The sequence below is a fragment of the Papio anubis genome, chromosome 4 (assembly GCF_008728515.1).
Source record: "Papio anubis isolate 15944 chromosome 4, Panubis1.0, whole genome shotgun sequence".
NCBI classification, from domain to species: domain Eukaryota; kingdom Metazoa; phylum Chordata; class Mammalia; order Primates; family Cercopithecidae; genus Papio; species Papio anubis.
In genome coordinates this window covers 135,524,168-135,539,600 of record NC_044979.1, presented here as the reverse complement: position 1 = coordinate 135,539,600, position 15,433 = coordinate 135,524,168, and the positions used below count along the sequence as shown (strand labels likewise).

The following is a 15,433-nucleotide window of genomic DNA, read 5'->3' as shown; positions in this document are numbered from 1 at the left end:
AGGCCAGGCATGGTGACTCACACCTATAATCCCAGCATTTTGGGAGGCTGAAGTGGGTCAATCACCTGAGGTCAGGGGTTCGAGACCAGCCTGGCCAACATGGGGAAACCCCGTCTCTGCTAAAAGTACAAAAATTAGCCAGGTGTGGTGGCGGGTGCCTATAATCCCAGCTACTCAGGAGGCTGAGGCAGGAGAATCGCTTGAACCCAGGAGGCGGAGGTTGCAATGAACTGGGATCCTGCCATTGTACTCCAGCCTGGGCAATAAGAATGAGACTCTGTCTCAAGAAAAAAAGAAAGAGAGAGAGAGGGGAAGAATTAGGTTCAGATAAACATGGTAAATAAACATACACATTTATTTTCAATCCCCCTGAATTTGCACTAGAACAACACTGAAGAGATATTTGGGGTTTTTCTTTTGAGATGGCTTCTTGCTGTGTTGTCTAGGCTGGAGTGCAGTGGCATGATCCTAGCTCACTGCACCCTCAAACTCCTGGGTTCCAGTGATCCTCCCAACTCAGCCTCCTGAGTAGTTGGGACTACAAGCGTGTGCCACCACACCCAGCTAGTTTCTTAATTTTTTTAGAGAGGGGGATCTTGCTGTGTTGCCCAGGCTGGTCTTGAACTCCTGGACTCAAGTAATTCTCCTGCCTTGGTCTCCCAAAGTGTTGGGATTACAGGTGTGAGCCACCACACCCAGCTATGAAGAGAAACTTTTTTTAAAAAGAGCTAGTGGCGGGGAAAGAGGAGAAGCAATCAGTGTCCATCCAGGAACCCTGGATGTTCAGTAACTGGCCACATATTGGCCTCTAGAAATGAGGCTGCCACTGGGGCCAGGAACAGAATTGGTTTAAAAGTCTTTAGATTCAGCTGGGCACAGTGGCTCACACCTATAATCCCAGCACATTGAGAGGCCAAGGTGGGCTAATCACTTGAGGCCAGGAGTTCGAGACTGGCTTGGCCAACATGGTGAAACTCCATCTCTACTAAAAATACCAAAGTTAGCCAGGTGTGGTGGCGGGCGCCTGTAATTCAAGCTCCTTGGGTAGCTGAGTCAGGACAATCTCTTGAACCCGGGAGGCAGAGGTTGCAGTGAACTGAGATCACACTGCTGCCCTCCAGCCTGGGAAACAGAGTGAGACTGTCTCAAAAAAAAAAAAAAAAAAGAAGAAGAAGAAGAAGAAGACTGGCCATGCACAGTGGCTCACACGTGTAATCCAAGCACTTTGGGAGGCTGAAGTGGGAGGATTGCTTGACCCCAGCAGTTCCAGACCAGCCTGGGCAACAGAGTGAGACCCTGTCTCTAAAAAAATAAAAAATAAAATTATTCAGGTGTGGCATCGCATGCCTGCAGTCCCAACTACTCAGGAGGCTGAGGAGGGAGGACCGTTTGAGCCCAGAAGTTTGAGGCTGCAGTGAGCCATGAATGCAGCACTGCACTCCAGCCTGGGTGACAGAAGGAGACCCTACCTCTAAAAACAAAAACAAAAACACCTTAGATCCCCCACCCCGTCCCTGTCCCTGCGTTGCCTGGTAACTGTTCCTCTAGCTGATGTCTGGTATGGACACTTGGTCCCCCTGAGAAGATCACAGAGAATTATTGGGTAGAAGGATCCCAGGCAGGAGGGGCTGAAAAAGGAGGATGAAGTGAACATGTGTAATTTTTTTTTTTGGGGGGGGGGGACGGAGTCTTGCTCTGTCGCCCAGGCTGGAGTGCAGTGGCGCACTTTCTACTCACTGCAAGCTCCACCTCCCGGGTTCACACCATTCTCCTGCCTCAGCCTCCCGAGTAGCTGGGATTACAGGCGCCCACCACGCCTGGCTAATTTTTTGTATGTTTAGTAGAGATGGGGTTTCACCATGTTAGCCAGGATGGTCTCGATCTCCTGACCTCATGATCTGCCCACCTCAGCCACCCAAAGTGTTAGGATTACAGGCGTGAGTCACTGCACCCGGCCGAACATGTGTATTCTAAGTGCCCCCTAACCCTACGTGGCTCCCCGAGCCCTGGCGGCCACAGCTACTCCCTCCACAGTGAAGATTACAGGAAACTTCTCTGGAGAAAACAGCTGGTCCTCTGAGAAATAAGAGAAGGTGATACAGCCATTAAATATGAGCAAAACTGCCACTGAATATGTGAGTATGAATATTCATGCTCATGAATATTCATGTATGTATAAATATTCAGTGAACAAAAAGCTCTGGGGAATGAAAAATATCACAGAAATAAGAAACTGCACGGAAGTGTTAAAAGATAAAGTTAAGAAAATATTTCAGGAACTAGAACAGAAAGGAAACAGGCCGGGGGCGGGGGCTCACACCTGTAATCCCAGCACTTTGGGAGGCCAAGGTGGGTGTATCACAAGGTCAGGAGTTCGAGACCAGCCTGGCCAACATGGTGAAACCACATCTCTACTAAAAATACAAAAATTAACCGGGTGTGGTGGCGGCCGCCTATAATCCCAGCTACTCGGGAGGCTGAGGCAGTAGAATTGGGAGGCAGAGATTACAGTGAGTCGAGATCATGCCACTGCACTCCAGCCCAGGGAACAGAGTGACTCCATCTCAAAAAAAAAAAAAGAACAGGAGCCAAAAGAGAACATTAGAGAACCTGTTTACAGAAAAGGGGAATGTCGAAAAAGGAGGGGAGAAAATCAAATAATTAATTCAAGAAAATTCCCCAGATTGATAAGGGTGTTTCTTGATTGAAAGGGAGCCCGGACAGCGGATGGAAAAAGGCTCACATCAAAGCACCTCTTTGTGGCTGGGTGACGTGACTCATGCCTGTAATCCCAGTGTGTTGGGAGGCTGAGATGGGAGGATCCCTTGAGCCCAGGAATTTGAGATCAGCCTAGGCAACATATTGAGACCCTGTGTCTTAAAAAAAGAATGAGGGTAGCAAGAGAATTCAAAACACATGTTCACACAAAAACTTGTGTAAGTAGGTCAGGCGCAGTGGTTCATGCCCGTAATCCCAGTGCTTTGCGAGGCCAAGGCAGGCAGATCGCTTGAGCTCAGGAGTTCGAGACCAGCCTGAGCAACATGGTGAAACTCCGTCTGTACAAAAAAATAAAAATAAAAAAAAAAACTTGTACAAGAATATTTGTAGCCACATTATTCATCATAGCCAAAAAGCAGAAACAACCCTCATTGTCCATCAACAGATGAATGGACAAGCACAATGTGTTCTGCCCATACCATGGAATATGATTTGGCCATGAAGAGAATGGGGTACTGATGCCTGCTGCAATATGATTGGACCTTGAAGACACGATGCTAAGTGAAAAAAGCCAGACACAAATGGCCACATATTGTGTGATTCTATTTCTTTTCTTTTTTTTTCTTTAGACGAAGTCTCACTTGGTCATCTAAGCTGGAGTGCAGTGGCACGATCTCGGCTCACTGCAACCTCTGCCTCCCAGGTTCTCCTGTCTCAGCCTCCCGAGTACCTGGGATTACAAGCGTGCACCACCACGCCCGGCTAATTTTTCGTATTTTCAGTAGAGACGGTGTTTCCCCATGTTAGCCATGCTGGTCTCTAGCTCCTGACCTCAAGTGATCCACCTGCGTCGGCCTCCCAAAGTGCTGGGATTACAGGCATGAGCCACTGCACCCGGCTGTGTGATTCCATTTCTATGAAGTGTCCATAACAGGCAAATCCGTAGAGACAGGCTAGAAATAGACTAAGGGTTTTCAGGGGCTGCCAGAAAGATGGAATAGACAGTGATTTCTCCTGGGTATGGAGCTTCTCTTTGGGATGATGGTTCTGATATTAGACGGTGGTGATGGTAGTGAATATACTCAAAGCTACTGAATTATGTTTTTATTTTTATTATTTTTTGAGATGGAGTCTCGCTCTGTCACCCAGGCTAGAGTGCAATGGCGCAATCTCAGCTCACTGCAACCTCCGCCTCCTAGGTTCAAGCGATTCTCATGTCTCTGCCTCCCGAGTAGCTGGGATTATAGGCGCCCGCCACCAAGCCCAGCTAATTTTTGTATTTTGAGTAGAGATGGGGTTTCACCATGTTGTCCAGGCTGGTCTCAAATTTCTGAGCTCAGATGATCCATCCACCTTGGCCTCCCAAAGTGCTGGGATTACAGGTTTGAGCCACTGTTCCTGGCCTGTATATTTATTTTTGATTGTTGTATTTTATTTTATTTTTTGTAGAGATGGAAGTCCCACTATATTGCTCAGGCCGGTCTCAAAGTCCTGGCCTCAAGTGATCCTCCTGCCCCAGCTTCCCAAAACACTAGGATTACAGGCATGAGCCACCATGTTTGGCCCTGTATGTTTTAAGATGGTTAAAATGGTAAATATTGGCCGGGCGTGGTGGCTCAAGCCTGTAATCCCAGCACTTTGGGAGGCAGAGACGGGCAGATCACAAGGTCAGGAGATCGAGACTATCCTGGCTAACACGGTGAAACCCCGTCTCTACTAAAAAAATACAAAAAACTAGCCGGGCGTGGTGGCAGGCGCCTGTAGTCCTAGCTACTCGGGAGGTTGAGACAGGAGAATGGCGTAAACCCGGGAGGCGGAGCTTGCAGTGAGCTGAGATCCGGCCACTGCACTCCAGCCTGGGCGACAGAGCAAGACTCCATCTCAAAAAAAAAAAAAAAAAAAGGTAAATTTTACATTATGTGAATTTACACCTCCATTAAAAAAAAAAAAAAAAGAGTGAGCCAGGCACAGTGGGTCATGCCTATAATTCCAGCACTCTGGGAGGCTGAGGAAGGAAGATTGTTTGAGGCCAAGAGTTCAAGACCAGGCTGGGCAACATTGTGAGACCTCATCTCTACCAGAAAATGTTAAAAATTAGCTAGGTCTTGTGGTGTGTGCTCTAATCTCAGCACTTGGGATGCCAAGTACTTGGGAGGCCAAGGCGGGAGGATCACTTGAACCCAGGAGTTCCAGGTTGCAGTGAGCCATGATTGCACCACTGCACTCCAGCATGGGTGACAAAGAGAGAGCCTGTCAAAAAAAGAAAGAGAGAGAGAGGGAGGAAGGAGAAGAAAGAAAGAAAGAGAGAGAGAGAGAGAGAGAGGAAGGAAGGAAGGAGAGAAGGAGAAAATAAAAGAATGAGATAGAATAAAATATTTTGGCCAGGCACGGTGGCTCACGCCTGTAATCTGAGACAAGCACTTTGGGAGGCTGAGGCAACTGGATTGCTTGAGCCCAGGAGTTTGAGACCAGCCTGGGCAACGTGAAGAAACCCCATCTCTACAAAAAAAAAAAAAAAAAAAAAAGCCAGGTATGGTGGCCTGCGCCTGTAGTCCCAGCTACATGGGAGGCTGAAGTGGGAGGATCGCTTGCCCAGGAGGCCAAGGTTGTGGTGAACTGAGATCATGCCACTGCATTCCAGTCTCAAAAAAAACAAAAAAGAATAAAGAATAAAACATTTTCAGACATAGAAAGCTCAAAAATGTACCTCCTCGTGCACCTTTTCTTAGAAAGCTGTGGGAAGATATTCTCTACTAAAATAAGTAGGAAACCGGCCGGACGTGGTGGCTCACACCTTAATCCCAGCATTTTGGGAGGCCAAGGAGGGCAGATCACCTAAGGTCAGAAGTGCAAGACCAGCCTGGCCAACATGGCGAAACCCCGTCTCTACTAAAAATACAAAAACTAGCTGGGCATGGTGACAAATGCCTATAATCCCAGCTACTCTGGAGGCTAAGGCTGGAGAATTGCTTGAACCCGGGAGGCGGAGGTTTCAGTGAGCCGAGATCACGCTATTGCGCTCCAGCCTGGGCAACAGAGCGAGACTCCATCTCAAAATAAATAAACAAAATAAAATAAGTAGTAAACTAAGAAAGAAGAGGCAGGAAATCCAGAAAACAGGATCAAGCCCAGGACAGAGGTGAAGCGGTTGTCAGGGTCACAGTGACAGGAGACTCCAGGCCAGTGGCCACACTCCAGAGAGGCCAGCAGCCAGCCCAACCCGGAGTGGGTCCCATGGCTCCGGGAGAGACATCTTCAGAAAGAACTTGATAGAATTCCCAATGCCTCTGAGCATCTTGGCAGGAGATTTAGACTGTTGAAAGAGTTGGGGTTGAATTAGCATTGAGACTATTAAAACTAGGCAGACAGGCCAGGTGCGGTGGCTCACGCCTGTAATCCCAGCACTTTGGGAGGCCAAGGCAGGTGAATCACTTGAGGTCAGGAGTTTGAGACCAGCCTGGCCAACATGGTGAAACCCCATCTTTACTTAATATACTAAAAAATTAGCTGGGCATGGTGGCGCATGCCTGTAGTCTCCGCTAATCAGGAGGCTGAGGCAGGAGAATCATTTGAACCTGGGAGGTGGAGGTTGCAATGAGCCGGGATCGTGCCACTGCACTCCAGCCTGGGTGACAGAGTGAGACTCTGTCTTAAAAAACAAACAAACAAAAACCACTAGGCAGACAATCATCAAAGATAGTTATTTACAGGGAAAAAATTTTTCTGGAAAGGAAAAGTAACTGCAATACATCATCCTCATCTATGAGTACTATCCACTTCGTCATAGTACTGCAAACCTGGAGTCAGATCAAAATTTAGATATGGAATACAACAATCAGCTGGGCGTGGTGGCGCGCACCTGTAGTCCCAGCTACTCAGGAGGCCGAGGCAGGAGAATCAATGCTGTCTCAAAAAAAAAAAAATTTAGATATGGACCTGGTGTGGTGATTCACACCTATAAATCCCAGCCTTTTAGCCATTTGGGAGGCTGAGGCAGGAGGATTGCTTGAAGCCTGAAGTTTGAGACCAGTTCGGGCAACATATTAAGACCCTGTGTCTACAAAAAAATTTTTTAAACTTAGTTGGGTATAGTGGCACATACCTATTGTCCCAGCTACTCTGGAGGCTGAGGCAGGAGGATCGCTTGAGGCCAGGAATTTGAGACCAGCCTGGGCAACATAGGAAGATCCTGTGTCTACAAAAAAATTTTTAAAATTTTAGCTGGGTATGGTGGCACACACTTATAGTCCCAGCTACTCAGGAGGCTGAGGTGGGAGGATTGCTTAAGCCCAAAAGTTTGAGGCTGCAGTGAGCTATAATTGTACCACTGCACTCCAGCCTGAGCAACAGAGCAAGATCCTATCTCAAAAAAAAAGAAGGAAAGAAAAAGAGAAACTACTTTTAGGGTTACCATTTATTGAAACTCTAGTATATGCTAGACACCGTATATATAGTGCTTAATTCTCATGAAAACCTTTTTATTTTATTTTATTATTTTTTTTTTTTTTGAGGCAGAGTCTCACTCTGTTGCCCAGGTGGAGTGCACTGGCGCAGTCTCGGCTCACCACAACCTCTGCCACCCAGGTTCAAGCGATTCTCCTGCCTCAGCCTCCCAAGTAGCTGGGATTATAGGTGCCCACCACCAGTCCTGGCTAATTTTTGTATTTTTAGTAGAGACAGGGTTTCACCCTGTTGGCCAGGCTGGTCTTGAACTCCTGACCTCAGGTGATCTGCCCACCTTGGCCTCCCAAAGTGCTGGGATTACAGGCGTGAGCCACCACGGCCAGCCCTGAAAACCCTTTTACAGATGAAGATGCTGAGGCTTAGAGAGGTTAGGTAACCTGCCTAGGCACACACAGCTTCTAAGTGATAGAGTTTGAATGCAGGTGTGTGTGTCTGTCTTCAAAGCCTATGCTCTTGCCTGGGTCAACCCTGGGAGGCACTGGTTAACCTGTCTCCCTCTCAATCATCCTTGGGTGTCTCTCCCTCCCCATTCCTGGCTCCTGTGTCCTCTGCATGCTGGAAGGGATGGATGGGATAAGCCTGGGCTGGTTGCCCCTGCCGTCTCTGCCTGTGCCACTGCATCCTCTAGACCTGAGTCTCCCTGTGTGCTGACAGGTCGGCGGGACGAAGACTGGCGTGGTGCGGTACGTGGGGGAGACAGACTTTGCCAAGGGCGAGTGGTGTGGCGTGGAGCTGGACGAGCCTCTTGGGAAGAATGATGGGGCGGTGGCGGGCACCAGGTATGGTGGGCTTCTTCTGGGGAGCATGGGAGGGGGTTCCTCTCCCCAGAGTGGGTGCAAGGGATGGAGATGGGACATTGGAGGAAGCTAGTGTCCAGCATGTAGTGTCAGACACCATAATATAAGTCCTTTCCCCTTCCCTCTTTCCCAACAGCCCACTAAGCTGGATAGTGGGATTATCATCCCATTTTACAGATGAGAGTATGGAGGCCAGAGAGGTCATTGTTCAAGGTCGCACAGTCACAGGCAAGCGCCAAGAGTATCTGTCCCCGTGTTCTCTTCTTCGTGTCACTCATGGCTAAGTGGGGTGGGAGCCCTCAAAAAGGAGAGGGAGGCCAGGCACGGTGGGTCATGCCTGTAATCCTAGCCCTTTGGGAGGCCGAGGCAGGTGGATCACTTGAGATCAGGTGTTCGAGACCAGCCTGGCCAACATGGTGAAACCCTGTCTCTACTAAAAATACAAAAAATTAGCTGGGTGTGGTGGCACACACCTGTAATCCCAGCTACTTGGGTGGCTGAGGCATGAGAATTGCTTGAATGGGGGAGGAGTAGGTTGCAGTAAGCCACGATCACACCACTGCACTCCAGCCTGGGTGACAGAGCGAGACTCTGTCTCAAAAAAATTAGCCAGGCATGGCATGGTGGTGTGCACCTGTAGTCCCAGCTACTTGGGAGGCTGAGGCATGAGAATTACTGGAACCTGGGAGGCGGAGGTTGCAGTGAGCTGAGATCACGCCGTTGCATTCCAGCCTGGGCAACAGAGCAAGACTGTCAAAAAAAAAGAAAAAAAAAGGGCGAGGCAGCAGTCCCTGCCATCTGGCATTGGGGTCCCCTGAATGACACATGAAATAATCAAACAGTGCCCAGCGCTATATGGCCAAAGGCAGGCCTCACAGATGGGTTCCAGGTCTCATACCATCTCTGATGAAAAGGAGTTGACTGCTGGCGTTGCTGGGTTAGGAGGATCTGAGGCTGTGTCTGGGCTCATGGTGGGTGGAGGAGTGATGTGGTAAGTGGACCATGTCTGTCACAGGTGTGGACTAAGGTGAGGCTACCTGAGTCCCTGTGCAGTCCCTGGACTGGATTCTGTGGTTGAGATGAGGCTGTGACTGCTCTGAGCAGAGTGGTCACCATGGCACAGGGGAAGAGCCAGGCTTGGGCCAGGCCTTGAAAGAAGGTAGGGTTTCCTTTTGGAAGAGGCTTGAGAGGGATTATGCTCGGTAGGGGCTGAGAGCACAGAATGAACAAACACCTGGAGGTGGGAAAAGGCAGGATAAGGTGGCAGTTTTAAGGTGAATCAGAAGCTGAATGGGGGCCAGGCATGGTGACTCACGTCTGTAATCCCAGCACTTTGGGAGGCTGAGGCTGGATCACTTGAAGCCAGCAGTTAAAGACTAGCCTGGACAACATAGCAAAATCCCATCTCTACAAAAGATACAAAAATTAACTGGGCATGGTGGCACACGCGTGTGGTTTCAGCTACCTGGGAGGCTGAGGTGGGAGGATTGCATGAACCCAGGAGGCTGAGGCTGCAGTGAGCTATGATTGCACCGCTGCACTCCAGCCTGGGTGACAGAGCCAGACCCTGTCTCGAACGAAAGAAAAACACTGGTTGGGCCCAATTCTCGTGGTCCAGTGTGGAATCCGTGACCAGAGAGGTCTTGAGAGAAGACGGGAATCGGGGTTCCATAACAATGCTTTGCCTTCCTGTTTGCAAGATGAATGTTTCTCTTGACTCACTTTTGCTTTCAGAATTCAGGGGTGGATTGGACAGCAGTCCCCACGCCACCCCAAGGTTTCTCTTTCAAGCTTTTGCTTCTCCATACAGGGACTTTGTGGGCAGAGAGCTGATGGGATTCCTTCATTCTGGGAGTGGTCTGAGGGTAGCCTGAGAGTGGGGCTGTAGCTGTGGCTGGGGTCTCTGAACAGTCGTGGGAGCCAAGCTTAGTGGGCTTTAGAACCCAGCAGACTGGAGGACCAGTCTCAGCTTTGCTATGTAACCAGCTGTGTGACTGTGGGCAAGTTATTTAACCTCTCTGAACCTAAATTTTCTAATTTGTGAATGTAGATAACTTTGGGGAATGGAGATGAGCATTCATTTAAAAAGACTGGCACAAAGTGGGTCCCAGTAATTATTTCCTACTTCCAAGAGTATCCTCATTGGCTGTTCACAGCTGCAGAGACTCTCAGACCCTACTCACCTCTATCCTTTTTCTTAGAGTCCTATCTATCCACCTGGAAGATTTCCACCTTGGAGTGTCTTTCCACATGGACCCCAAGGAGGTGTCTTTCTCTTTTTCTGCTGGGCTCTGAAGAGGCAGAAGAGGCAGGGGAGGCTCCAGGCTTTGGGGCCGTGACAGCAGTGTGGGTCTCTCCTGCTTCCACAGGTACTTCCAGTGCCCACCCAAGTTTGGTCTCTTCGCGCCCATCCACAAGGTGATCCGTATCGGCTTCCCATCTACCAGCCCAGCCAAGGCCAAGAAGACCAAGCGTATGGCCATGGGTGTGTCAGCACTGACCCACAGTCCCAGCAGTTCCTCCATCAGCTCCGTCAGCTCTGTGGCCTCCTCCGTGGGGGGTCGGCCCAGCCGCAGTGGCCTGGTGAGGGTGGGGCTGCAGAAGGGGATTCTCTGGTGTGTGTTTGGGAGGGGTGAGGATGTACAGAGATCCAGGTGTTCTGATCTGCTCCTGACTTACTCTAGTTCCAGTTTGGGATTTTTGAACAAAGTAGAAAGTGCATATCTTTTAATAGGGAAAATTGAGCCATTTATGTTTATTGTCATTTTTATATAACTGATTTATTGGAAGCCTAAGCTTTTCTCTGGAAGTTAAGGAGGGTTATACAGATGCAGGGCAAGGGGTTCAGAAAGGTTGGCATCGAACCCTAGATGAAGGGAAAAGAGGAAGCTGCTCGGTGGCTATGGGCAGAGGGCATTCTGTCCAAACCCAGTCTAGGTTTGGAGGTTCCTCTTGTCCTGGGAAAAAGTGGCCAAAGTGAGGAAGTCAGAGGCTCTGGCTATCAGGAGCTGACTCTTCTGAGATGGGGAATTTCCTGAATCTCAAACATCAGGATTTCCCGCTGGGTGAGTCTGCAGGGTCCAGGATGTCAGAGTACTGGCAGAGGAAGAGCAGGACCCTGGGAGTCAAGGCACTTGGGCCCCCCACCTGCTGCGTTGCTGTAGGTTAGGCTGGACAGAGCGAGCCTGCCCCACAGTGCTTCAGATCCCTGAGACCCACCTGCACGCACACCTTCCTGCAGCTCACGGAGACCTCTTCACGCTACGCCCGCAAGATCTCGGGCACCACAGCCTTGCAGGAGGCACTGAAGGAGAAGCAGCAGCACATTGAGCAGCTGCTGGCGGAACGAGACCTGGAACGGGCCGAGGTGGCCAAGGCCACGAGCCACATCTGCGAGGTAGAGAAGGAGATCGCCCTGCTCAAGGCACAGCATGAGCAGGTGAGTGGCAGGTGGGGCTAGGGGTGGAGCTTCTCCAGCCAGTCTCATAGAGTCTCACCCACTCAGAGCGGAGACCCTGGATGGGGTGGGTGCAGAGAAATATGAAGATAACACAAGCAGTACCTATCCCCTGCTTTCCACAGATAAGCCTCAGTGACCTGGTGAATTTCCTTCCAGTCTTTTCTGCCTATGTATAAGGAAACGTACACCTACTTTCAGAATCTGGCTACAAGCTTGTATATCTTGCTTTTTTATTATTTATTTTCTTTTTTTCTTTCTTTTTTTTTTTTGACGGAGTCTCGCTGTGTCGCCCAGGCTGGTGTGTAGTGGTGCAGTCTCAGCTCCCTGCAACCCCCACCTCCTCGGTTCAAGCGATTCTCCTGCCTCAGCTTCTTGAGTAGCTGGGATTACAGGCAAATGCCACCATGCCCAGCTAAGTTTTGTATTTTTCTGTGGAGATGGGGTCTTGCTATGTTGCCCAGTCTTGTCTGAAACTCCTGACCTCAAGTGACTCTCCTACCTTGGTCTTGCAAAGCAATGCAATTTTTACAGGCATGAGCCACGTGTCCCGCCTCTTCCCCATCTTGATGTCTGCATTGCCATCTATCACAGGCTTTGTCCTTAATGACATCTGATGGGGGCTGTTTAGATTATTTCCAATTTTTCACTTTTTTTGAGACAAAGTCTCACTCTGTCGCCCAGGCTGGAGTGCAGTAACGCGATCTTGGCTCACTGCACCCTCCGCCTCCTGGATTCAAGCAATTCTCCTGCCTCAGCCTCCTTATGTAACTGGGACTACAGGTGTGTGCCACCGGGCCCAGCTAATCTAATTTTTGTATTTTTAGTAGAGACGGGGTTTCACCATGTTGGCCAGGCTGATCTCGAACTCCTGGCCTCAAGTGATCTGCCCACCTCGGCCTCCCAAAATACTGGGATTACAGGCGTGAGCCACCGCACTCAGCCAGTTTTTCACTCTTTCTACATACCACTGCAGTAAATATATTTTTTAATGTACGACTGTCTATATTTCAGATTATTCTTTTGAGCAGATTCTAGGGTTGTATTTCAGGGAAGTGACTCACTGCCCCAGGCCTTGGGGTTGCCGCTGTCTTGTGTCTGGTTTTTTCTCTGATGTTTGTCTCCCGTGGGAGAGCTCTCTCCTGGGCCTCTGTCCCCATCTGGGGTCTGGCTTGCCCCTCCTTGGATGCCAGGATTAATAAGGCCAAGGTCATGGCTGTGCTTTGATGAGGCACAGACAAGACAACAGGTTTGCAAGATAACAGGTCTTAGGCTCTTGTGGGTTGAGGGTGGGTGGCAGGTACTGAGGGCAGGTGGGCCTGAGGGTCTTGCCTCTGCCTCTCTTTTTCCTGCTGGGTCCCTTCCTTCACACCTAGGCCCACTGTGCATGCCCGGCAGGTGCCAGCAGGGAAGTCGGGGTGACTGGGGGTTCCAGGCCCGGCTCCTTGCCTCTCTCCCACTACACCCTCAACCTGGGCCCCACACCCCAGAGCATGCTGACCCCATTTTGGCCTTCCTCGGGGGCTCAGTATGTTGCAGAAGCTGAGGAGAAGCTGCAGCGAGCCCGGTTGCTGGTGGAGAGCGTGCGGAAGGAGAAAGTGGACCTGTCCAACCAGCTGGAGGAGGAGAGGAGGTACGCGCTGGCCCACCCTCACCCTGGGAGGACATTCTCCCTGATCCCCCTTAAGGAGGATGAGGAAGAGGGCAGGTTTGGGAACTACAGACCCAGGTTCCAGTCCTGCCCCTGCCACCACCTGGCTGTGTCACCCTGGACTGGTGACATGAGCTCTTGGGCCTCAGTCTTCCCATCTGTAAAGTGAGGTACTGGTCCTGTCTTCTGCAGGCCGTTGGGAGAACTCTTCATACAACTGGAGTAAAGCACCCAGCACGGTGCCAGGCACAGAGGGATACCACATATTTAAACTTTTTTTGAAACAGGGTCTCACCAGGCTGGAGTATAGAGCCACAATCACAGCTCACTGCAGGCTTGAACTCCCGGGTTCAAGTGATCCTCCCACCTCAGCCTCCTGGGTAGCTGGGACCACAGGCATCCCCGACCACACCTGGTTCATTTTTGTATTTGTTGTAGAGATGGGGTTTGGGCACGTTGGCCAGGCTGGTCTCGAACTCCTGACCTCAGGCTATCCACCCTCCTCGGCCTCCCAAAGTGCAGGCACGAACTGTCGCGCCCGGCCTTGGAACACCACATTTGTTCATTGCATAGAGTTCACTGTTCCTGCACTCTCCAGCAGAATATTGAGAAGATAATAGCTGGCAGCGGTGGAAGGGAGGTTGGTTATCACACCAGGTGTCCCTGGGGAGCCATGCGCCAGGAAGAAGGTTAAATGTTCCACCCCTCCACTGTTCACACAGTGCGCCCCTCTCCAACGCAGGGCTGAGACCGTGGGTGGAGCTCACAGCTCCTGTCCTGGGGTTTTCGTTTTTGGGTTTTTTTGTTTTTTGTTTCCTTCCTCCTTCCTTCCCTCCCTCCCTCCCTTTCTTCCTTCCCTCCCTTCTTTCTTTTAGATGGAGTCTTGCTCTTGTTGCCCAGGCTGGAGTGCAGTGGTACGATCTCGGCTCACTGCAATCTCCACCTCCCAGGTTCAAGTGATTCTCCTGCCTCAGCCTCCTAAGTAGCTGGGATTACTGGCGTGTGCCACCATGCCCGGCTTATTTTTGTATTTTTAGTAGAGATGGGGTTTCACCATATTGTCCAGGCTGGTCTCGAACTCCTGACCTCGGGTGATCCACCCGCCTCAGCCTTCCAAAGTGCTGGGATTACAGCCGTGAGCCACCACGCCCGGCCTCCTTTATTTTTCTCTTTTGAGAAAAGAGCACAGTCTTGCTCTGTCACGCAGGCTGGAGTGCAGTAGCTTGGCCATGGCGCATTGCAACCTCAATCTCCCAGACTCATGCAAACCTGCCACCTCAGCCTTCCAGGTAGCTAGGACTACAGGCACACACCATCATGCACAGCTAATTGTTTGTATCCATTCCCATTTTACACACCAGGAAGCTGAGGCTAAGAGAGCAACAGCCAAGGAGGGACTCCTGAAAAGCGCCCACAATGATGACCACAGGTGTCAGCCCTGTGCTGCATGCCTCGCTGGTGTCATCACTTTCAGTGCCACAACTGGCCAGGTGCAGTGGCTCACACCTGCAATCTCCAGCACTTTGCGGGAGGCCAGGGGCGGATGCTGAGATTGGGAGTTTGAGCCCTGGCTGACGTGGGAAACCCCCATCTACTAAAAAGCTTACGAGAGTGGCTGGTGGTGGTGAAGCCTGGGTCAGCTACTCAGTGAGAATCACCAGTGATGAGTTACAGGCGAATCTTTCCTGGTCAACTGGGTGACAGAAGACACTCCGCCTCAAAAAAGGCACAAATTGGGACCCATCTGCACGCCTCCAACCACCGAGACACCAGTGACAGGGACTCTGGTGGCTGGGTGCCAGTGCCTCCCTCAAAATGATTTCAGAAGCGGCAGTGGACAGAGGTTTGCCTTGGCCCGGGATCCTCTTTACCTCCTAGATGATGCCACAGGCCTACATCTCCCTCTGTCCCCAGCCTTAGCCAGCAGCCCCAACCCCAGCACCCCCACTTGGGTCTGTTCTGTGAGCTTTCAGCTAGCACCTGTGCTCCATAAGCTGTTGTTACTGTCGGATTCAGGGAGATGAGGGTGTATTTATATCTGCCTGAGACAGCCGTAAGGGCCCACACATCTGGTTCCCATGGCGACGTGCCTGACGCCAACAAACAAACACTGATCTTTTTTTTCTTTCTTTTTTTTTTTTTTTTAAGATGGAGTCTTGCTCTGTCACCCAGGCTGGAGTACAGTGGTGTGATCTTGGCTCACTGCAACCTCCACTTCCCGGTTCAAGCAATGCTCCTCCTGCCTCAGCCTCCTGAATAGCTGGGATTACAGGCTCACGCCACCATGCCTGGCTAATTTTTATATTTTTAGTAAAGATGGGGTTACACCATGTTGCCCAGGTTGGT

General features: G+C 50.5%; 1 protein-coding gene across 6 annotated transcripts in view; it reads left to right on the top strand.

The window, feature by feature from the left end:
• Window positions 1-15,433, top strand: part of CLIP2 (CAP-Gly domain containing linker protein 2) — a 112,174-nt gene that overhangs the window by 55,512 nt on the left and 41,229 nt on the right. For all 6 annotated transcript variants that reach the window (XM_031665468.1, XM_031665473.1, XM_031665469.1 and 3 more), the window contains 4 exons: window positions 7,837-7,961; window positions 10,349-10,562; window positions 11,221-11,418; window positions 12,966-13,069. In XM_031665468.1, the coding sequence (XP_031521328.1) occupies window positions 7,837-7,961; window positions 10,349-10,562; window positions 11,221-11,418; window positions 12,966-13,069 (641 nt within the window). The remainder of the gene's footprint in view (window positions 1-7,836; window positions 7,962-10,348; window positions 10,563-11,220; window positions 11,419-12,965; window positions 13,070-15,433) is intronic.